This window comes from Lepisosteus oculatus, chromosome 20 (genome assembly GCF_040954835.1).
Source record: "Lepisosteus oculatus isolate fLepOcu1 chromosome 20, fLepOcu1.hap2, whole genome shotgun sequence".
Classification (NCBI taxonomy): Eukaryota; Metazoa; Chordata; class Actinopteri; order Semionotiformes; family Lepisosteidae; genus Lepisosteus; species Lepisosteus oculatus.
The window spans coordinates 11,244,125-11,268,130 of NC_090715.1; the positions used below are offsets into that span (position 1 = coordinate 11,244,125).

General features: G+C 39.8%; 2 protein-coding genes across 5 annotated transcripts in view; both read right to left on the minus strand.

Moving 5' to 3' along the window:
- Positions 1 to 826, minus strand: part of LOC102688412 (aryl hydrocarbon receptor-like) — a 34,831-nt gene extending 34,005 nt beyond the window's left edge. The window contains exon 1 of the mRNA XM_069181192.1: positions 516 to 826. The gene's annotated coding sequence lies outside the window, so the exon portion shown is untranslated. The remainder of the gene's footprint in view (positions 1 to 515) is intronic.
- A 1,131-nt stretch (positions 827 to 1,957) lies between these two features.
- Positions 1,958 to 22,938, minus strand: anln2 (anillin, actin binding protein 2). Of its 4 annotated transcripts, none has more exons than XM_015367919.2 (26): positions 22,716 to 22,938; positions 21,024 to 21,180; positions 19,948 to 20,148; positions 19,132 to 19,319; positions 18,919 to 19,012; positions 18,385 to 18,557; positions 18,114 to 18,212; positions 17,390 to 17,461; positions 16,235 to 16,385; positions 15,214 to 15,369; positions 14,368 to 14,714; positions 13,326 to 13,408; positions 12,631 to 12,760; positions 11,731 to 11,866; positions 10,876 to 11,058; positions 10,307 to 10,433; positions 9,840 to 9,888; positions 9,500 to 9,550; positions 8,804 to 8,836; positions 8,599 to 8,620; positions 8,076 to 8,188; positions 7,038 to 7,091; positions 6,117 to 6,203; positions 5,607 to 5,714; positions 4,240 to 4,379; positions 1,958 to 3,843 (listed from the first exon to the last, which is right to left on the minus strand). In XM_015367919.2, the coding sequence occupies exons 1-26, from the start codon at positions 22,731 to 22,733 to the stop codon at positions 3,666 to 3,668; spliced, it is 3,150 nt and encodes a 1,049-aa protein (XP_015223405.1). In that variant the 5' UTR covers positions 22,734 to 22,938; the 3' UTR covers positions 1,958 to 3,665. The 4 variants fall into 4 exon arrangements, with proteins under 4 accessions (XP_015223405.1, XP_015223404.1, XP_015223410.1 ...); XM_015367918.2 differs by having other exon boundaries at positions 19,942 to 20,148; XM_015367924.2 differs by lacking the exon at positions 17,390 to 17,461 and having other exon boundaries at positions 19,942 to 20,148.
- Positions 22,939 to 24,006: the final 1,068 nt, after the last annotated feature.

Genomic DNA, 24,006 nt, shown 5'->3' on the forward strand with positions numbered 1-24,006 from the left:
AGTGTGCGTACCGAAGATATATAACAGTCGGCAATAAATCCCAATCTGGACTTGCTCCAATGTCAACAGCGTAGCCTCAGACAAACTGTGAAGTGTTTGCCTGTCAGGTGGCCAGCGTGTGTACACTCGAAACATCCCGAGATTAGCCAGATGCCGCTGAGCGCCCAATAATTAGAGAAAGCAGAAAAACGGGATTTTAAATAACTAGTCTTTAAAAAAAAACCAATAGAATCATTCACCTCTCGGGATGCTATCGAACCCAAATCCTTGAATGAAGCGAAGTTTTCACCAACGTGTGTATTATAGGAGCTGGATACAACAGTAACAATTAAAGTTATTACAAATTACACGTTTTTAGTAAAACGAAAAGCACTTCAAAGATCAGCATCATTAGCTTCACCCGTTTTCTCTTTCACTTAGGCTGTAGAGACGATTTTTTTATTAAATAGCTGAAGAGGGAAAAAGGCAGCAACTGAAAAATAATGTTTGCCAGAATCCGTCTGGATGCCACTCACCGGATCAAAGCGTGAGTCTTCTTAGGGGTTTAAGAGAAGTACCAAGACTGAAATAGTCATTAGTAATCCAGTCCGCAGAAGGAATAGAGCTACGCGTATCAGACTCGATACCAGCTCAGTGCGGCGTTTTCTCAAATCTTCCCATCAGTAGCGAGAGGCCAAGGTGGAGGCAGGGACTCGTGATAGACCAGTCGGCAGGTTTTCACGGAGCGAGTTACGCTTTCCTGCGCCACACCTGACGAGTTTCGAATTACACACCTGCACAGGTCAGCTCTGCACTGCCTGGACGACTGCGGGACCTGTTGGTGCATCCGCTCCAGTCGCTTCAGAAGGCACTTACTTCTTTCCGGTTTTTCTAAGTCAGCGATTTCCGTTTTTATCATTATTACCCAAACACAGGTAAGCGCGTTGCGTTGGCGATTGGCATCAAAAGCAGAGTCGGTAATTTAATATACCGCATAATAAGGCGGAATGGCAGGGAAAAGACTCAAAATAAAGCCCGTGCTCATGCGCTTCGAAGATTAAAAAATACTAGATAAGGTACGTAATAGCACTCAAACTAGAAGTACACCATCTGTGAATTGTTTTTTAGAAAACTTAAAAGTGATGTGAAGTCCGCTTCAAAATTGCGATTTAGGTGGATTAAAAAATTAAAGATTGCTTTAAAATGATTTATGGGCAAATTATATTAATAACCGAAAACCAACCTCGATTCGTGTTCCCAACGATAGTTATATACAATTAACAGATAAGCGATATGTACAATTTATAATATTAAAGAAACACTTTAACAGAACACAGCAACCAACATCTCATTTCGGCGCATTAATCAGATCAGGTAGTTTTCGTATGAGAAAATCCTTGTGATTTTTTTTTCCACGATCGAAGTACTGAAAATCCTTAACGTGCTCCTCTCCTTCTTAACCTTCATGTTTATGGTAGTTGGGTAGTGTGTAAATGTTGGCTATGAGGATTAAATATAATTGCAAGGAGTTTAATTTTACATTTTCCACATTTCATAGCTAAATTTAACCTAATCAGACTTCTAGCATTCAAAACTGTTCTCTGTATTTGGCACACTTACAATTTGTTTTCCCCAATAGAGAGCAATTAAAGCAGATCTATACAGTATATAGAAATTAGTTTTAGTAATACAAAACAAGTAACACTGCTTGTAACAGTGCTTGTCTGCCATACTAAAACACAGTGTAAATCAGAAAAAAATGGCATTACTGAAGACTACTATGAACAAACAGCACAGTAAGCTGTGCACAGTGTATAGTTCTTGACATTAAAAATCCAGAATTTATACTTTATACTGAAATGCATTACATAAAATAAGCCCTCCACAGTTTGGGAGCTGTTGTAAACAGCCACTGAAGTAACATACCTTGATGGCTAACTAAATCCAAGAGCAAGACTAAAAAAACAGGTAGTTCTTTTGAAAACAAGCAAGTTTTATTAATTTTTGTGTATATAGATTTTAAATATACAGGGATTATACAAGAATGCAACAGACATACATAAAACAAGACAGAATTCACAAGCAAAGAGCTTCTGCAGGTCATCTTTCAGAAATGCTTAGTGTATAAAGCCTAGGAGCTTAGATCTGAGCAGCTTTCATACTGTTTAACCAAGGGGTAGATACTGTAAATTTGTATCCATTAGTGTCTTCCCTAAAACTGAGAACCACTACTCCACTACCTTTGTACAGAAAAGAGAAATGGCTCCTAGAGACTATACTGTACTTCAAATGATAAGCAATAGTCCCAGGCTGTAAAAGTGCATTCCAACATCTTCATGATGGCAGTGCTATAGGTGAACCATTCAAGTCAGTATAATATGGCACATATTACACTTCACATAAAACATTTTAAATCCCTCTCAGTTAAGCCTATTCAACGAATGCCTGACAGAAAAAACTGTCATTGTCACATAACATCATGGCATCGTATAGAGGCTTTGCCCTGTCTCTTGAATTACAGGCACATGTTGTGGGCTGATTATATGATACTCTTCCTGGAATGGGTGCTAGCAAACAACATCTCGTTGTTCCCTGCTTGGTCTGTTGTTCGATACCTGACATGGCACCAAGGAGTCATCCAATAACTGACTAATTTAAACAAATTCTTAGGAATTGCAGAGTAGATAGCAGTTTCAGAATTTATATTGCAGAAGAACACATTTATCAAAAACATTACTCCACATTATAGGTTCGAATTTTCTGGATTCTGGTTCCATTGTAAGACACTGACATTAACCATTCTTTTTATATTGCAGTTAGGCAATTCAAAAAGTGCCAGCAAAGGAACAGATCAATAGGTCTGGTGTATAGTAAAAAATAAAATGATGATCTGAAAGGCTTTTGCAAAACAAGCTAACAAGAAAGTAAAATACATCTGTCCAGTAAAATGCAATTGTCCAGTAATAACTTTACAGATTACAAGCACATAAGAGATAAAACCCTCCATAGAGAGCTGTGGAGGAATTCAACACCTAAAACTTTAGAAATGAAGACTAATGAAAACGAACCACTGAATTATGGCAGTTCAAGCACTACTTATGTGAAGCAATAATTCAAGCACTACTTGTGGATTTTTAGATTTTTTCTGTAATTATAAATATAACCATCTACTCACCCATAATGTTTATTAATTTATTTTTTCAGATATTCTTTAAAATCCCTGGACAGGTCTGCCTATTCTCCTAAACGTTACATCAGCGGTTACATTAACTCTGCCACATCTGTATTTTTCCTTAATCACAAATAACAATGTATCACACATGAGCAAAGAGGACCTAGTGCTTTAGCCATCTTTGGTTTAAGCAGATTTCATGTGCTATATTATAAATGCACAGTCCCAGGTAAAATTAATAAATTGTGCAAATTCCAAAATGTTTTTTGCAAAACAAAGCTACTAAGTAGTGTACATGAAAGAAGCAATCCTAGGCAATTAAAAACATAAATCATTTTCTTTTGCATGGCATGTTTTGTTACGTCCAAGTTAAAGAATATTGCAAAGGTATTTAATATTCATAATTCTTCACCCCAAATTACTGCTAAATAATATATATAGTTATATAATGTTTTACATTTACAAATGTAGTGTAACTTCAAAGCAATTACACCAGGCATTTGATGTTAGCTGATTATAAGATACTTTCCCTGGAATGGGTACTAGTGAACGACATATCTTGTGGAGCATCTCTCTGCCGGGTCTGTTGGTCTGATACCACCGGCTTCCAGGTCCTGTGATCCAGCAGTGCCTGGTTCAGCTTCTCCATCCACTCCTCACGTTCCTCCTTGGTGTCTGCTGAGAACCAGCACCTGAAGCCACAGATAGTGTCCACTTATAAACACTCGCTACCCAAAATATTAGGAGCCCCCTGGTCAGATTAATCAAGTCTCTCAGCAACAGGCAGTACATGGCTGGTATTAAAAACACAAGATCACCAGGAACCATAAATCCTATTGGGAAACCAGTGCATATGGTTGAAATTACAACTCAGTAATGCATAGCAAGACCATAAAACAAAACAGATTCTGCTAAGAGAATGTAAGTGGGCTGCAAAGATTTCCAAATCTTGTACAACATACCCAGTTTGAACTATTCTTGTTGCTTGTTCTTGATGCATCTTTGAGCATGTCATCTACAGTCAGCCTGGAGTTTCTGAGTATGGCAAGCATTAAAAGTAGTTATCAAAACTAAAAAACAGATCTTACTTGGACAGAATCTCACGCGCATCCTTCTGCTGTGATAACTTGACCAGCTCAAAGGTGTTGGGGCGTGCGCAGGAGTCTCTGTTCACAGGCTTCACACACTGGCTGGTACAGTTGGTCAGGTTAATGCATCCAACTGCTGGCTGAATTCATACAAGGAGAAAGATCATACATGATATAAAGATGAGTATTCCATTTTACAAAAAGTTGCAAAGTCACAGAGACAATTTTGAGCCAGGTTCTATATACATTTTTGCCCCAAAGACTCACCTGCCATCATATCAACAAAATATCTACAATAAGATAGTACATTGTACTAAAATAGTTGCAATGCTCAATGAGGATGTTTTCCTCATAATGTTGTCAACATTCATGAGGTAAACATTCTACCTATTTTATCAAAGTCTGAACCTCACAAAACGACCTTGTATTTTCTTAAGTAAAAAACCCTCAACACACAGAAAGTATTTATTCACAGTACATCAGTGTTTCATATAAATTGTTTTTATATTGTAAGCTAATAATTATGAACCACCTAAATGTTAAAAATGTGCCACCATATTAAGACTATTTCTAAAACATCCATCCATTTTCTAATCACTTCTTCCAATTCAGGGCAGCAGGGTAGCTGAAGGGCTTTCCCAGCAAGCAAGAGGCGCAAGACAGGGTACACCCTGGACAGGACGCCAGCCGATCACAGGGAAGACACAGACAAACATGCACACACTCACACCGAGCACCAGTTTTCCTAGAAGCCAATGAACCTACCAGTATGCTTTTGGACAGTGGGAGGAAACCAGAGGACCCAGACAAAACCAACGAGAACATGGGAAGAACACAAACTCCATGCAGATAGCATTCCGGGTCCGGAATTGAACAGGGACCCAGAGCTGCGCAGCAGCAATAGTAACCACTGTAACACCATGCCACCCCTTATTTTTAAAACAAATGCTTTATATTATCATTTCAAGCACATGTATATCAAGTTGTGCCCAAATTCAATTGCCTGCTTAATTATTGACCAGTTATACCTGTTTGTCATGAATTGAGTAGCCTTCATGTACTGTACATATTAGTAGTAAATGAGAATTCAAGCATGATGAACAGTAGTATGAACCGCTGACAAGTTTGCACCTATTTACTTTGTCCTTAACAATGAGTTTCTAGAATCAAGAACATTCTTGCATAACATGTTTCAGTCCTTTTTTCATGGGATGTACATGTGCTAATGTCAAAGTTATTACAATAAGAATATAATTTCCTAGTTATCTAATGATCTCTGAATGCATCGTGTTTAAACGCAACTGAAGATCAAAAGGTTGTCTACTGAGATTATGTCCACACCAATGGGGGGGGGAATGTGAAAATACCTTGCTGCGCTCGTCATTGGGGTAGTTCCAGTAGGACAGGTTACCACGTTCCAGACAGACCCAGCGGCGGTGCCAGGCGCCAAACCCACTGATGTCTTCAAACATAGTCTGGGTGAAACACAGAAATAGCTGGTTGAAACTACTGCTGCAAATAGCACTCTCAGAGAAAGCATGAGGGTTGTCAGCTTGTTTTACTGGGATGGAAAGAAGTAACTGACTTGGTCCCTAGTCTTCAGATCATTTTCTAAAATGTGGTTTAGAGATTGCAAAGGGAAGGAAAGCCTGACTTTTCTTTTTTGTAAAGCACTATTCTGGGGGATAAGTATGGGGTATTGGATCTTTAGTCAGGAGGTTGTAGTTTCAGTTCTCATCTTTGATGAGCAAGAGTCCCATAATTCTCAGGAAACTGGAATATTGAGCCCAAAAAGCCACTAAGATATAGACTTCACTATGTATTAGATGCTACCTCCTCTTCATGGAAGTCATCTCATGGTTTTAACCCTGTCTTACCAGAAAGCCTCTGTGCTCAATGTTAGAATGGCTCTGACATGCAAGACGTAGGTAAATGTTCCCTTCCAGAGGGGACAAAAATGGAACCTGTAAAAAAGATTAATTATGTTAAGATTTTAAATGTAACCATGGAAAGATAGGGCCCTGTTGCAGATCTTTCCAAGACGAATCAAAAAGTCAGTTCATTATTTAAGATGACCTTTATAAAATTAAGGTCCTATAAGACCACTCTCAGTAGTTTATATTGTTTATTGAATTAACATCTTGCTCTTATCCGAGAACAACATGTATCTAAAAATACACAATGCCTCACAAAGGTTGGTTTAAATTTCCAAAATGCTCGCATTTTAGGTGCTTACAAAAATGTGAAACTGACTGAATTTATTATGTGTGGTCTTTTTTAATCAACACCACAAACATGCAGTTAGCAGAAAATCAGCAGATGTTAATATTAGAGGATCTAGAGGATATTGCTACAGCTGCCAAAAAAACAGCAAAAACAAGAAACCATTCATGTACAAGCCATGGAAAGAGGTTATACACAAGACAAAAACGAAACGAAATGTTCCCCAAAATATGTTTTTGTTGACAGACACAAGATAGCATGGATTTCAAAAGATATTTTTTTCTGTCTCAAAAAACACAGTAGTTCACAATTCTACCCTTTCCTCCCCATGTAAGAAATTTGCTATAAAGACACACGTAGCAACAATTCAAAATGAAATAGAAGCAAGATACTTCAGTATTAAGCCAAATTAAAAAAAATCAAGCAGCATGCAGAAGAAAAAGGATAGTCTGAAGTTGTGGCTTATACACTACAAGTCATCCGCTGTAGTTCCTGACCACACTTGGTAATAAACCACACCAGATTATCCAGCGTAAGCCAACAGTCAGTGTGTAATGTGAGAAAACCACTGTAACCTTCTCCTGAAATTCATCGCCCAGTAGCTTCCTGACTTTTCCATCAAATTTGATCTATATTGAGAAGAGAGAAAGAACACAAGGGAAGGTTACGTCACCAGAAACTTTCAGCCGTGAAAAAAACTGAGGCCTTTCGTGAACCCTAAGGAAGGTCAGTAGATGCAGTAAACCCCAAGGCTGTCTCCACCCAAGCAAGTGAAACTGCAATACAGTGTGTGGTTCTACAACATCAAACAAAATGGACGACAAATCACAGATTGAACAAATACACCAGCAAACCTGTACACACACAAAAGATTGCATATGGGGAAAACTGACACCTTTTGAATTAAAGAACAACCAGAACACAAATGGTCAAAGGAATACTTTAACTGCATCTAAGGTTGCAGATTTCCTGATATTAACTCTGCATTCTTTGCCCACTCTTGTTTTTTCTTGAAATTATCAGTTTATTATCGGACATCAATGAAACAGGAAAGCTTTTGAAGGTGTAGTGACCTGCAAAAAAACCCAGTTAGTTACAAAATTTGATCCACATTGTCAAACCCTAAGTAGGTATTTTACACATATGATGAAATACAATTAAATACAATTTTTCAAACTTAGTTATTGGATAAATCTGACCCTCTCAACCAGTGATGGTTTTAAGCTTTAAAATTGAAAGTTTCAAAATGTCGGCTTAAACAGATGGAATAAAACTGGATTTATTCTACAAGGTCTGACAGACACTTCCTTATTTGCAAACATTTCTGAAAAGGTTTGAAAGTCACCATGGTATGGGTCACAGGGTGCATTCAAGGTGGTTACCCCTTCATAGGAGATCAATACCTAGTGTGTCATTAGCATAAGCAATGCTCAAAGACATCCAGAATAATTCTCTATTTAATGTGAAAAACATATCAGGCAGTGGTGCGTCTGTCTGGCTTCAAAACTTTCCAGATTTTAGACATAAGCTCCCGAAGCTATGGTTTATTGACAGTATAATATATTGAATGCCACTGTGGAGCACAGATGTCAGGTTTAGGTAGATCCTCTCACCTTATCCAAAGGGAACTTATTTTGTCCAAGGGAAGTTAGCGTGATCTTATGAGATCCCACCAGAGAAAAGTTGCTGGCCCGAACAGAGCTTCCCAAAGCTGGAAGAACTGCAGCTGAGTGGAAAAAAATAATTCTTCAGAATGAATACCAAATGTTTTCTGCACCTATACTGTAATATTCCGCTGATTTCTTTACTGCTGTTGTATTCAGAGAACTAGTTTTGGTGTAATATTAACTTACATTTTATATTGCTCTATAAAAAGTGCAAGAAGGCATTATTCAGAAAATTCAATACTTTCTATATAATTGCTTTCTATATCATTTCTGCCCTAACACATCACAAACTGTCTACATTTTAATGCAATCAGTAATTTGACAATTGTAAGATTTATGGTTATTATACATCAAAATAATAGAGGTTCAACAGTTAGTTTATAAGCACAGGTTTGAAAGTTTTCTAAAGGATCAAAAGCCTATATGAACTAAGGCCTGTGGCATTGTAGTCATAAAAATCTGAACTTACATGATTGGTTATGATTTGATTTCTGAAATGAAAAAAATACATATTTTCAACATGTTTTTTTACCATCAACATAACAGTGTTAATAAGAAAAGAGAAATAAGATGAGCATCTATACAGTATACTAATATTTCAACACTAGGGTGGTTAGAAGGGCAGAGATTAAATTGCATTTTGTAAAAAGAGTGGAATTAAAAAATGAACTTACAGTGATGTTGGTAAGCAGCTTTTTAGGCGTGACCTGAGGAGAGAGAAGAAATCTAGATTATGAAAGAACCACCCTTTGTATCTGTAATATTTTTATATCCAGTAGAAACACAGGCCATTGTAACTCTTCCCATCTTATTTCAACCTTACTAAGCTTTGCCATCTGACAGCTGTATAATGTAGGGAACATCCCAGCTCTTCAACTACTACACAGCACTAAGGACCAAGGTAATAGTTTACAATATTTTCCCTGAATAAACAATGGTATGACTGGCAGATCAGAAAACCTGTCTTCAGTAAGTCCCATGCTTTAAAGAGAGAAAGATGAAGACAACAGTCTGCATTCTGTCACTGGAAGTGTGGATGTGGGGCTCAACTCCAGTCCTTTACTACTTGCATTAAAGAAGTCAATGAAAAAGGCATAGCCCACATTTATCCCAGTATGCCTTAAAGCAAAAAAAGCCAATCCACCTCTACAAAATCCTCAAATATCCATTCTTTTTTTAATATGAAAAGTTCTTCAGACTTCTTTGAAATTCTCATACAGAATAAAAACAAGGGCAATACTAATGTCTTTACTTAGGATAGAAGATTTTATTCCAGTTTCAGGTGTTGAACTAAGATGAGCTGAATCCTCCAAAATCTGGCAACAATTGCAATCATTTACCTCTACTGGCATATAACTGAATTATCTTACCTTAGATTTTGAAGGTCTCCTTTCAGAATTACATGCATTTGTTGTGTGAGACTGGAAGACAAAATTCACAGCAAATTATTTTTTTCCCCATCCTTCTATTCTTCACTAAATCATAATTCATAAGCAGCACACTACTATTGAATGGAAAGTTCTAATTTTTCAGTTTATTCCAACATGGTTTTTCACAAGCGAATAATAAAAGGGCCTTCAAAGAAAGAGAGATAGTAAAACATCGAAGTTGAAGTAACAGGTTCTAAACTGAAGGAACCTGAGAAATTATTTACATAAAAGAAATGACATTTATAAGCCATGTTTCTAGTTTTACATGTTCTTTACTTACCAAACTATAAACCTCCACATCAATTTCAAAGTTGGGGCGAATATCCTGTCTATAATAAAGAGCACAAAACAAATTTGTCTTTGTAACAGAAAACTGTTCGAAAACAAGAAATCAGATTCAGGTGCTTTTAAGGATCAAATATAAAAGAAGGGGGAAATGAGACACAGTGGCAGTGTAGGAATGGCCGTGGCTGAAGGGTGGTGAGGAACTGCAAGGCATAGACAGTCACTGGGGCGGACTTCTACAGGAGGAACAGACCAGAGGAAACAAGTGACGATAAAGTGGTTGTGCGAATAAGGAACAATCTGCCCAACTATGTTATTGAAGCCAATACCTTGGCTTCTCTTGTGAAGTGGCCGGATAAAATCTTTGAGTCATTTTGCTACCATGTATGAAATTGGCTACATGACCCAGGTATCATCCTCTTTTGTTTAGAGGTGTGCGTGAAGGGCAGTGAATGTACTCACAGGGTGATGGAGGTGGGGAAAGCAATGGTGTCCCCATTCTTGGCATCTGCTGCTGTGGCAAGGGGGGTAGCTACTATGTTACTGGACCCATAACGGATCAGCACAAAGAAATAATGGCTCGGTCGCCCTGTGAAGCAGGAAATAGTAAAGTAACAATTAAAATTCTTACAGCATAAATAGTGAGATGGCATGCCAAAAGTAGCGGAAAGAAACTGAAGGCTGTCATCTAAAATTTTCACAATGCAACAAAATCCTAGAGTCCTTTTCACACAAAATACTGGCATCTGGATAAGAATTGTATTTTTTTTCAAGTGTAAAACTTAGCCTAAACGTCAGAATTTCTTATTAGTTTTAATTTTATACTCAAGTCGCAAACAGCTTCAAAACTGTGTTTTGCTTTGCCAATGATATTTCTATAGCTGAAAAAAATAGCTTACAGATAAAAGGCTGTGCTTTAAACCAATGCAGCAATTGGCATTATCAGATAAGCATTTCATAGCTGTCAGACCTGTTTATTTGGTGGTCACAAATTTTGATTTTCAACCAAAACAAAATCACCACAAGCTCACCTGCCCTGGTACGTGCGGAGCAGGCAAACTCCACTTTCAGCGGCAGGCGCACATCAGAGATGCTCAGGGTGCCTCTGCATGGCTCCTGGGGAGACGTCTCCAAGCCCCTCTCTGCGGACCCAGCGCTGGCTCCTGGCTCTTTCAAACGGCTCAACTCAGACAGCAGAGAGAGGCGCTTTTCCACTGGTGGATACAAACATACACAGAGCTCTCAGTTGTCAACATTCAGAACATTTGTTCTTGCTTTAGACTAAAGTCTGTTTTTTCCCTATAAAGCAAAGACCAAAACATAGTAAGCCATCCCAATATTACACTCAACCAACTTGTTTGGTTTTGCAAATCTTGGATTTTCTTATCTTTAAAAAAGTGATGTACAATGTTGTTTTCCAAGCAACATATGAACAATTTGCTCAACAAATTCTAAAATCCCTCATCATAAATTGTTTACTTTAAAGAAACAAGATTTGAAACTAAGCCTGGCTTACATGATCTAAGTAATGATGAAAATTCAAAAAGTGTAATAAAAGTTTTGTTACATTAAAACATATTCGATGAAATTTTTGTAATGTACTCCTATTAAGTGGGGACAGTGCTATAGAAACTTGAATTTTAAGCCTAAATTCTCCAAAGATTATTTAGAGGCCACATTGCAATCACATTTGAACCCTTACTATCCTCTTATGTTAATCTAATGTACATTTTTAAAGTCACACAAAACTGGGAAATGTGTTTACAAAGTTGGCAAAGCAAATAAACACCAGGCGTTGCATGTTGTTATTCCTATAGTGTTTACAACAGCCTCACATGTACACCTCCAGTACCAGCAGGGGTAGCAGGACATGCAAGGGGACTCACTGGACACAAGCAGCAGCTTCTCGGCCTCGGCCTCCTCCAGCGAGCCCTTCCCGTGCTCCTCATCAGTGCAGCAGTTCAGCGCTTGGGTAGTCTGATAGATGATGGTCTGAAGTTTGCTAATCTCTTCATTCAGAATCTACAACCAGCAACAAAACAATCATGATGCCACAGACGGTATCGGCAGCAATAGTAAGAATTGTACACTCTTCTACCTTTGAACAGTGTCAAACTTTTCATTCACAAATCATGTCTACCAATAAAAGAATTCCATCACAGAATTATGGATGCTTTTCATGCATTTATGTAAGTGTGTGTATATATCACGGAGTACAATATTTAGTTCTAAAGTTAATTCTACAAAACTATGTTTAAGGTAATGGTTCTTGCTTTACATATATGGCTTTAATAGAGCTTTTAATAAATATAATTTACTGAATGGCAAAATTGCTTTAATTAAAACGAAATGCCAATTTGAATTTGCCGAAACAGCAAACAGCACTGTCATGGCATTCAATTATAGAATAAGAAGCTCAGACAAAGTGCAGAAAAATGGCAACGATTCATGGGCATTGCTTTGAAGCACATTATACTTTACAACTGTACAGTTAAACTCAGGGTCTACCATTTTAGGAAATAATACCATGAAGGAATAAGAAATGTAGATTGTGGTTGGTGTAGATGAATTACGTGGAAATTCATGGCTTCATTTTAATCACGTATTGCTGGAAAAAGCCAATCCAACCCAAATGAAAAAAAACGTTTAAGGAAAAATGTCCTACATAGTTTGACTGAACAAGTAAAACGCAATGATTGTTTTGATGGCCTACAAATGTGATCGATTTTAAGATGTAAAAATGTGAGTAAGACCCAGGAGAGCACAGCTAGAGGCTCTTCGCTCACCTTGATCTTCTCCTTGACACTGTGAGGCTGAGCAGTCCGAGTCTGCTCTGTGGCCTTCCTGTTGGTTGTAGGAGTCACACTGTTGTAGGAGCGTAGAGTACTTTGCCGCAGGCTCCGATAAGCATCAATGCTTTAAAAAAAATGGAATAGTATATAATCAACTTTCACTGTTCCCATCTTCTGATTATCATGTGCAGATAAAAACTGAAATTTCACTACAAGCAAGAAATAACCAAATGTGAAGACCATTACAAAAAAACAGGGTTTTACAGCTGTACTATAAAATTTACACAATGAAATAACATACATCAAGACAGCATCATTTTTAATCATGCACAAGGGATATTTGAATCAGACAATGTTCAAATCTGAACACATTTCAAAAGACTGATGATCTGAATACAACCGCTTGCGATAATAGAAGATGCGTGAAGATTCGGTTAACACAGTACAACAGTGCATGCACCATCAAGTACTATTAAAGCACTTACCTTAATTATGAAAAGTGTGATCATTTAAGCTATGCATCAAAGAAGTCACCGATTCTCATTCATAATTTGCAAAGGTATCAACCCTGGTTATAACAAGCCTAAGCTTCAGACATACAAATGTATATTATTTCAAAGCCTCCGATCCAAATACATTCTCAGCAACGTTTTTATCTTTGCAGAGACTTTCCAGCAGCAAGTCCTTACCTGTAGAGAGGAGGGGTCTCCGTCAGATCACTGGGTGTCAGGTGGAAGGGAATGGGTCCAGGTGCATCACCAGACATCAATCTCTGATGAATGGAGAAACATGTGACATGAAACAGCTCAGTCTGTTAGTCCAGTCAAAACCTATCATTTTTTAAGTGTAGAGTCAATCATAAAGTCTCACTGCTATAGAATACTCAAGTGAGATAAGCCCTGCATCTCAGATATTACTATTATAGGTAGAGGCCTGACATAGCTCCCAGTGTAAGTTGGTTACCAACAAAGTGCTAAGAACAGACAATCATGTCATTAGGGAGCCAACAGAAAAATGTGCTGGGCCTATGCACTTTTTGAGCCACAGAGCAAAGCCCAGTGAGTTAATGTAGATATAAAAAAATTAGATCCACATTCCTATTAATTACTCACTTGATTAACATTACATGCTGTAAGGAGAATTTGGTGGTAGCAAAGTAGACAATTTCCACTCCTCAGTCTGCCTCATACACATCACTTTTGGATTGTAATTAGAAAAACTTTTAATCAAATTAAAGACAAGAATAACAGATCTGCAAAATATTACCAGAAAGACTTCTTGTGGCTGTGTTCAGTATGGTAATGGCCCTAAAAACACACTTTGTCTGTGGTAAACAATATATTTAAAACTAATTTCCTATCTCACTTTTCTATACTGAAACATTAGGAAATTTGAGAGGAGACTGAAAAACCAACCACCATAAATACTAGGAGGGAAATAGGACTGAGCTGTCAAAAATAAGCAGCAGTGACAGGTAACAAGGAAGAGTTCTTGAAAATAGTTTGCATTAAAATTACTGCAAAGCATTATCTACAGCACATTCTTTGAGAAGGATGAATATTTCTCATAGGAAGCAATGTTTTCTCATTTAATTTTGTGCCAATCAATTCAAATAATGTCAGAATCTATCAAGTAAAAAACATGACCAGATAGAACTTTAACCTATTAATGCTTAAATGACCATGATCTTTAAAACAGAATGGAACAAGACAAATACCATCACAATCTTACCAGTGGCGTAACTACAGCCTCAACAGACTTTGTTAAAGGAGAGAGAATGGAGCCAGGAGGAAAGGTCAGCTCTTCATCTACATTGTTATCACCATGCTTGTCCACCTCAGCCTTCTCCTTTTCATCATCTGCCTGTTCGTTATTGGAGTTCTCCGTTGTCACATTCCCCTCTTGTGTCACTTGCTGCCCACTCTGCTCCTCCGTTTCTTCCCGACTACTCATGCCGTTATCATCGCAGTCTGGTTCCACCTCGTCCTCGGTAGTATCCAGCACCCCCTCAAATATTTGATCAATCATCTCTGAGCTATTCAGCTCTTCCTCCTGGGAGGTCAGGTCTGCATCCGAGACTAATAAGGTAGCAGGACAAGGAAAGGTACAATCCAATGGTTTACATAAAGCTGTTCTAGTGAACTGGATCACTGCCACTGTAATTTGAAACTCAATGTAGCTTCAGTGGGTTGCCAGTTGCAGTGATATGGCTGCTGGCGTATCATCTCGCCATACATAGCAGAAGAGCAATTAGCTCACCAATTAGAATTGAGGGAGAACTTTGGAAAGGATACACTGACCAAGGTTGACATTGGAGTAACAACTGTGCCATGGGATTTTTAATGACCAAGAAATGTTTGTCCAGTAGGGGGAAATTGGACTAGTAGGATGGGAAAGTGCTCCATCCGACTAGTCTACCAATATCACACAAAGCAGCAGTTATTGTTGGAGTCTTAAATTTCTAGGTAGTGAGCAAGCCCACCCTTGTTTACCTTGGGAGATTTGAAAAGCTTGGGTCAAGAGATAGTAATGCTGCATATTTCTGTGAATCTGAAATTATTCAATTAGCAGGCTCACCAGTGTCACTTTCCTTCCTCTCGCTGTCCTGGGAATCAGCCTCTGAGTGAGAGCGATCACCGATCATCTCGGGATCCAGGACAAAGGTCACTTTCTTCATGCTCCGAGACTCACGCTGAATGGCCTCACCCTCCTCTGGGTTTTCTACAGTGGGATCTTAAGCAATATGCTCATGTTAAAATGCAAATTCAGAACACAGGAAAGTTACAGATTTAGAAGCTTATAATTGAGACTTTGAAAAGTTAGCAACACTAAGTATTTTAACCTTTTAGATACCAAAAACAACATATGTAGGAGGATGAGAAAATGTTGTATATACTAGGGGAAACCAACCAGAAAACTGCATGACTCAATTGACTGATACAGTCACTAAAAAAAAAAGATTTGTGGGTACAGGCTAACAGTACCTCCAGCTAAGCAGATGTTCTAATATAACAAATATCTGATATTGATTTTTTCCCCTAAAGGCAAAAAGTGTTTCCCAAAGCTTAACTGTTTCAATGAACTGCAACTACATTCACGAGCAACAGCTTACCCACCAGGAAATAGGCAATAAAAAAAGAAAACTTGAAAACCATGACCACTGTCAACCACTAGATGCCAGAGGGAGCTATGTTTTGCATTAGTCTAGTCACCCTGAGTGCAACAAAATCCAATTGGCATACAATGATATAGGCTTCTTGGTGTTCAAAGGGACAACTTATTTAAAAGTAGTTTACATCTGCAGTCTTTTACACTTTGCATGATAAATTACTTCTAAGCTGTAATGAAAGAGCCTAAAAAAAGTTTGAAATCCAATTAGAAAGTGTCCAAAAAAAGGAAAAAGACAGGAGGTCTGTCTTTCCAGTTTTATGTTCCATGCATTGCTTTTCAGGCGACCTACACAGTCTATTCAAGTTCTCGTACCCCGATCTCCACTATGGGCAAATACATTTAAACTGGCTAAATGGAGATAAAAGCAGCTAAGAGCCAAGCAAAGGCACAATTAATTACTATATCTTCATTTAGGTTGACATCTCACCCTCATCTCGTGGCTGCAGGTCTTTGCCGGCGCTGGTGCAGAGGTCCACCTCAGGGGACAGCTCCAGCAGGCTGTCCTCCTGCACCTCCGAGGGCACTTCACTGCTCACGCTGTTCAAAGTCTCATCATGGCGCCTCCTCGACTCCTCATACTGCAGCACATCACATTAACAGCTACACACAGTGCTCATGGAAACAGCCCACTGCCCAGCAGAATAGTTAGGATTTGGAAGCAGAGAGACAAAAGCCCTTCTCTGGGTAAACATTCCTATGTTGCAAGCACACCAGGTAATACGCCACATATGGCCAAATTACAACAGAGAGACCCGTTGTAAATTTCTACATAATGTATGTTCTGTATGTGGTTTACATTTTTTCTATTATACTGGCTGCACTAATACTTAATATTAGTGCCATTATGTCAGTAGTAGCATATTTTAAAGTGAATTAATTTTTGAAGAATAAAAAAAGTACATAAAGAAAAGCATGAAACTTAATTTAAACACGTGTAAATTCAGCAATTTATCAATCGTGGTTCAAAGTTAATTTAAAGTTAAGTTAAAGTTATGTGCAAAATTTGCACAAAGTAGTAGTTAGGATGGAGGAGGTATGTGCAGACTCTGTTAGAAATGCCTGGGGCTTATGATATTGTTTGGAGGGATTTAATAACACTGTGGTACAAGCAGAGCAGCAGTGTGCATCAGAAGTTCAAAGACTGAAATTGGCAAATCAGCTCACTACTGTGGTTTTTGATCCTGTTAAAGAAGAATATATTCATAAACCTTCTGTGTGAGAGACCATGAACAAAGGGATATTGACTAGCTTCAGTTTCCAGTGAACCCCTGCCTTTCCTACAGACCTTCATAGTTCTGTATATGAAAGAATGTGAAAAAGCAAAAACAATGTATGATTATATGTAGGTTTTAAAAGTAAAACTACAAAAACCTTCAATAACTTCTTGTCCGAATGAATTCTTCGTTCAAAAAGCAGGTTTGTCTTCAACAGTTTAACAAAGATGGTTTTCTAAAAATCAAATGATTGCCTTAGAATATGAAGCACCAAGTAATTAAAGAATTGAGGCTTAATATGTAAACATTCAAGCGCTTTTTCGTGCCCCTCGTTCTCAACACCTTACCACCACCAGTGGTAAACTTACGTCTATGGGACGGAGAGGTAGCCAATGGGTTCTCTTGTTCCGTTCTACTATTCGAGTCAAACCAGGAGTCACCTGCAACAAGCTGCACTTAGCATCCCTACACGCCTTCTTAGACTGGTTGGTTTAGTTCATCAACGAGTGTGGTTTCTAAGAATTCTTCAGGATGAGCAGTGAAACATGACACCAGGGATAGGTGGAATTTAAGGTTTGCAGCATTCAGGACAGAAAACATGCATAAGGAGCAGTGAGAATCTGAAACATACTTCCTAACCACATTATTGGAGTGGACTGAAATCCATTAAGAAACTAGGATCATTAAGCATTTAGAACCTAAACAAAGCTCTCAAAGGTTTCACAGGCTTGAATTAAACTGCCGGTCTGCTTCCCAGGAGAAGCCAGACTGCAACACTGTATACAGATGTGGTGCTTGGTTTTTTATAGAATACAAAATGTAACAATTTACAGGTAAAAAATGGAATCCAAAACGATCAGTTCACTGCTGCCATTCTCATGCTTCTCCTTCCCCTTATGATTCCCAGATTTACCATGACCATGATTTTAGTACCATATTTCCATTACCAACTCTGAGCCTCCATGACCTTAAAGACCATGACGTCAATCCTGTACCAACCAGACATCGAATGTCACAATACAGTCTTGCCTTAATTGTAAAGCAAATGTCTACCCTGGCTCACCACTGCACTGGAAGGTTACTCATACTCACCACTGCATCCTCCATAAGCGATGCTTCGGCATCATTCTTCTTCCAGATGTTGTCACTCTTGGACTGCAACCTCACCAATCTCAGCTCTTCTTCGCGCTCCTGGGCCAAAGCCAAAATCATTACCATGAGTCACACCTATGGCACTGCGCACAAAATCACCATAGCACCATCAATTTCAATTCAGTTCTCCCCAAAGACTAAATAAATCCCCAGGACACTCAGTAACCAGTCAAAATCTTGCGGAGGATTGCTCTTTGGATTTGAACCTGACCTTGCGGAGGCGGTTGGCCTTTGAGACACTTGACCCCTGGCTGTTGAGCAGCTTCTCCTGGATGGTCCTGGCAATGGAAGACTGGGAGTGGGGCCGAGAGGTGGGTGCTATGGGCTCAGTTGCTGGGGTCCTTGCCTCAAATCTCTCCACTCGAGAGCGAAATTCTACATCACCTGAGGAAGAAGAGAACAGCAACACGACCAACTGAATGTACTTGGACGCAAAATATTTTCAACCAATCTGTTAAATTTCCCACAAACTGGGCTTTATTATCCTTCCCAACAATCAATTCACTCCAAGGAAAAACATTTTATCATCTAGTGGATAATAACCCCTCCAAGACACTTCTATTTCAAAATACGATAGCCTCACGAATCCAAGAGTAAGCAGGATTGTGGAAAAAGATTAATAGAAAATATATCATGTTAAGGATTCATCAAGGAATCACTTAAACTCCCTTGTGGCTGAAAAACTGTCATGATTTAAGAAAAATTGTGATGCATTTTGAATCAATAATAGTGATCAGAAACTCACCAATAAGACTAAATTCCGAACTTATACTTCTGTCACTGCCAGAGGTGTTCAGCAGTTCCCCACTGTCCTTCTGAGAGAAATGCTGTGAGATCACCTAATTTCAAATATTGTGCAGAAGACAAAAACATTCAAGATGACACCCAGGATTTTACACTGAACATTTAAGCTGCGAATGATTTATTGTGGAGGCCCAGTGGGTTGTCTCTCACTCACTCTGACAGCCGTTTCCAGCGCAGCCTGGTCTCCGCTCTGATCCTCCAGCCCACTGACAGCGCTGGGTTCATCCTCCAACATGCCGACGCTTGAGAGGGAACAGAGGTCTCTCCCTGAGACGCAGCTCCTTGGCAAGCCCACCGGAGCCTCCTCTGAGAAAACAGAGGAAGGGTTCTCCACACTGTCACCTGAAAAACAACACAATCCAAATTTGATACTAGAAAATAAACACAAATCAATACAAAGTGAGAGTTATCATTGCTTAATATTTTAAAGTTAGCATGCTTCTTTTTTTAAAAAGGCTGGGCTGAGGAGAAAAGCCAATACATGATAAATCTATAAACACGTGAAACAATTTTGTGATTATCCCCAGTCCAATTAGGTGGCAAAAGAAATGTGTTGATAAGTTCATTATTTTATCATGTGAACTTTAAATGAGATGCATTACTACTGTAATTCTGATCCACAGTACATCTTAAATTAAACTAGCAATAAATTAAAAAACATTCAGATAAGGTTTTCTTAATTTTGAATAAATATGAACAATACTGTGTATAAGGCTGGGGATATAGTGTCGGACACGCCATTGAGAATATTGTAGCTGTCAAAGTCCTCAAATAAATACAACACAAATGTTTTAGAAACACTGAAGAATAACACTGCACATTAAATATTATGTTGCAAATTGCTGTTTAGGTTTGAAAAAGAAAACACGAAGGTTTTATAACCCACAGACTTGATCACCTCCTAATCGATCGGACTCCAAACCACTGTGGGAAGTACTGAAACCTTATTGGTACAGTGCATTACCGTCACCTTCTGTGTCCCACTGCTGCCGCTGTGCTGCCAACGTGTTCATGCGTGACTTAATGGAAGCGACTGCGGGGGTGTCGGGCTTCACCACCATTTCCACTTGCCGGTGGAGAGGCTTCAAGGGCGACCTGGCCTGCTCCATGGGGTTCAGATTCTCATCACCACTCACATCATAGCAACGCCTCTTGAACACCTCTTGAGGCTCTGCAATGGAAACACAGGGACCTCTAGGCTCCATCTTGTTAAAAGGAACGGGGCTATACCTGCAAGATTTTGATGGGCCCACGGACATGACAAACAGACTTGCTACACTTTTTGTCTTTTAATACTAGGAAGACAGCAGGTTGTGAGTTTCTGCAGGAATACTGACTTAATATTATACACATACTGTACTTACTGGTAAACATAATGACTCGCCTCATCTCTCAAGCATGTTTACCATTAACATAAAGCCTGAAAATAGGATTAGACAATAACGTAAGTTATTTAAACGTTCTTCTAGAGTCCAGAGCAGGAGCTCATCCAATATCTGGACTGAAATATGGTGTAGTTGCAAAAATAGCTAAGAATTGCACTGAGATGGTCAAGTGGGGAAATTGAAGGACTGAAAAAGACTGCATGTGTTAGAGGAAGAAAACAAACAAAGGTGTGGAACACGCCCTAATGATGAACAGACCAAGCCTCTGAGAAGCTGCATGGTGTCCTGTTCCAGGGGCCCAGAGGTCAAATACCGGGGAGAGACATGGACCTTCAAGGAGCAAAAGCGATGTGCTAAAATCAAATAAAATAGTAGCAGCTACTCTATCGCTGCATCAAAAGGGAAACTTGCGTGTGCCAACGTCAATGGTCAATAACAGACTGCACCGATGTAATACACTGAGCGCCACGTCTCGTGTCTCAATCAGACGTGCCGCATCAAAAGGCAATGGTCCAAAGATGTGTTCATTAACAGAAACGGAAAACACCATCATTCACATTTAAACGATCATATGTAAAAGCTGTCTCCTGGGAACCTGGGATCAACAGGAGGAGGCAACATCAAGACGTTTCCGTGCCACGGCCCTGGCAGATCTTCTCACCAGGTGCTTCAGACTTCCTGCTCTGCTCGCCATCTGACAGAGGGTCTCTCAGCCTCTTCAGGGGGCTCCGCGCCACCCCACCCTCCTCCTCTCCCGCTCGCTCTGCCATCTGCTTCTGTATCGACAGCTGGCGGGCACGGGTACGCTCTGCAACCTTCTGTTAGGAAACAGCAGCATTACTGGAGACAGCAGCTAGTGAACACGGATCGAGGAAGCAAGCATAAGATAAGATCACTTTATCGGCCGTATACAATTTCTTGTATGAGGAATTTGTCTTTTCGCATACCCCAGCTTGCTCTCCATGAGACACACAGACAGGGAGAGAAGCCTGAGGTCAGAGCGCAGGGTCAGCCATTTAATGGCGCCCCTGGAGCAGTTGGGGTTAAGGCCCTTGATCAGGGGCCCAACGGAGTAGGATTCCTCTGCCGGCCCCAGGATACGAACTGGCAACCTTCCAGCCACAGGCCCAGATCCTGAGCCACAGAGCCACCGCATGACAGGCCTTTATAAATAATTATGGTTCATATTGCCCTAACAACATCACCATAACTTTAAGTCAGTAGATATTTGCTTCTGAATTGTAAATAGGGGAAGGTTCTATAATTGTTTCCATCAGTAATTTGTGCAGAAGTGGTGCGCTCTATGTAAACGAGGCAGGTTACAGGTCAGGGATTCTACAAGAGCCTTTCTGGTTGACAACTTCTTTTTAAAAGCTCAAATTAAATCTGAAGATATCCAGACACAAGACAAAAAGTTGTACTAATGGTTTACCGTCTGAATGTACCTTGCCGCTTATGTCAAAACACCTTCAAATCTTGGGCTCAATCGATGGTATTTTGCACAAAAGAGGCTATTTTCTAGATTCAGAATTATTCTTACACTCAGTAAATGACCTTACCTGACAGAAACCAGCTGAAACAGTCTGAATAACATATAGGCATGTACTGTAAAAATAAAAGAGCTGAAATATGACCCACGTTCGACGGAATTTAAAAATCGAATACATGATTCCGTTGCGTCAGCAGGTACAACATCAACAAAGCATGCTTACTTTGTTTTTCCTTGGTTTTCACCATGCTTGACATTCAACAGGTTCGCTCACCCCTGTCGACTCTCTCACTAACGAATCCGAGCGCAGCTGAAACGCCCCGGTTAATAAAAGCCCGAACTGAGAGCTCAGGGGCTGCAGTGCAGGCGGATCTCCTCGGCGCTGGGTCAGCTGATCTGTGTTCACGCCTCCTGCAGGGCCAGCCTGTTCAGAGCCCCGCCAGACTAGTGACCATCTGACCCCCAGACCCCGATCTCCCGCTGCTAACCTTAATGCTACTAGGCGGCATGGAGGACTGCCCGAAATTGCCGAAGCACACAACAACGTGCCAACCGCCCTGTTTCAGCCTTTTTAGCTCGGGCAGTCCTGTTTATTTCAGTTTAAAAGTTCTACATATAAGCAGTTACGCTGCTTCAAACAATAAATCACAGCCGCTTTCAGGCCTATGAGAAAACAGAGTTATTATTAGTACGTGATATATTAGAAAATAACCAAACGTGTCAAATTAGTGTACTAAGAATGACACTCTTTTAGCTGGATACTTAGTTTAATTACGCTTGAACTGCATAAAATTCAAAAAAGACTCTGAACTTTTCTCTCTTCAACGGACTTTCTGAAAACTAAACCAAAACAACCGCACTCACCTCAATGAAGGGGTCCATCCGCACGACGGTGCTTTTCGAAGATGAAAACAATTTATTTCAGGAATTGATGCAACGCAACTTCTTCTCCGTTGAACGTGTGCTGCTTTGTTTTTATTTAATGCAGGCACCTTTTCCCAGTATATAACCTGCCTTCCCAAACGGTCCCGCTGCAGTTCAGCTTTGAATTTCAGCGCGCTGTTGTTCGTGCGCACGCAACGACGTACTCGGGCACGTAGAACGTAACGTCTGACTCAGCCCAAGTAAACTACCGTAAATATGTAGAAAGAGCGCATAGTTATTTCGATTGGATTCCGCTTTTCACTGAAATTCGAATGTGGAGATGAAACCTTTTGTGGACAATTCTCCAACAGAGAAGCAGTAGACATCCTAGTGCACATTCAGACAGTATAGCCTCATATAGGGGTATAGGGGTGTAACCCAGGCGTCCTGACCACATTTCCCATTGGCCTTTACCAATCATGGCCTCCTTATAATCCCAATCTATGAATTGGCTTCATCACTCTGCTCTCCTCCCCACCGATAGCTGATGTGTGGGGAGCGTTCTGGTGCACTACGGCTGCCGTCGCATCATCCAGGTGGGGCAGCACATGGGTGGTGGAGGTGGAAGAGAGTCTCCATTGCTTGTAAAGCGCTTTGAGTGGAGTGTCCAGAAAAGCGCTATATAAGTGTAAGCAATTATTATTATTATTATTATTATTATTATTATTATTATTATTATTATAGTGTGTGACCGTCTGGTCTGTTTTAAACTCAGGTAATTTTCGATTTTCGTCTTGTACTGATCACTTCGTCTCTTAACTTCGGTAAGACGAAATCAATCACTATTTTTTCTAAAGATTTCCACACGCCCTGGCGCTGGACCGCCCCCATGACCTCTCTCTCCACTTCACCCTCACCCCTTACAAAGCTCGCTCTTTGCTCTTCCTCCCCTACATAAACAGGGGAAGCACTTTTTTTTTCTCCTCGTGTGCGTCCAGAAGATGCCTGCGTTTCTCTCTCTGCTAAACTATTCTCCTGCTCGATGACCAGCTCTCCCCACTGTAAAGTAAGGGCAGTAAATGGGGTTGTTGCCGAAAAGCCCTCTTCCCCACAGCGCCTGCATTAGCGAGCGGATCGACACAGCACTTTAACAGACCTTGAAGCGGTTTAAGCACGGCCAAGCTAACATATTTTCAGTAAATATCCAATACTAAATACTAACTATAACCGCTATAACCTTGAATCTGTATCGATACATTTGTCCCACTTCGATATAAAAGAATAATTAATC

Coding starts and splice junctions, on each gene's coding strand:
- anln2 (XM_015367918.2), bottom strand. Junction 15,370..16,234: donor CCTGCAGCCACGAGATGAGG/GTGAGATGTCAA, acceptor ATATTGCTTAAG/ATCCCACTGTAGAAAACCCA. Junction 5,715..6,116: donor TTGAGCACAGAGGCTTTCTG/GTAAGACAGGGT, acceptor TGTTTCACCCAG/ACTATGTTTGAAGACATCAG.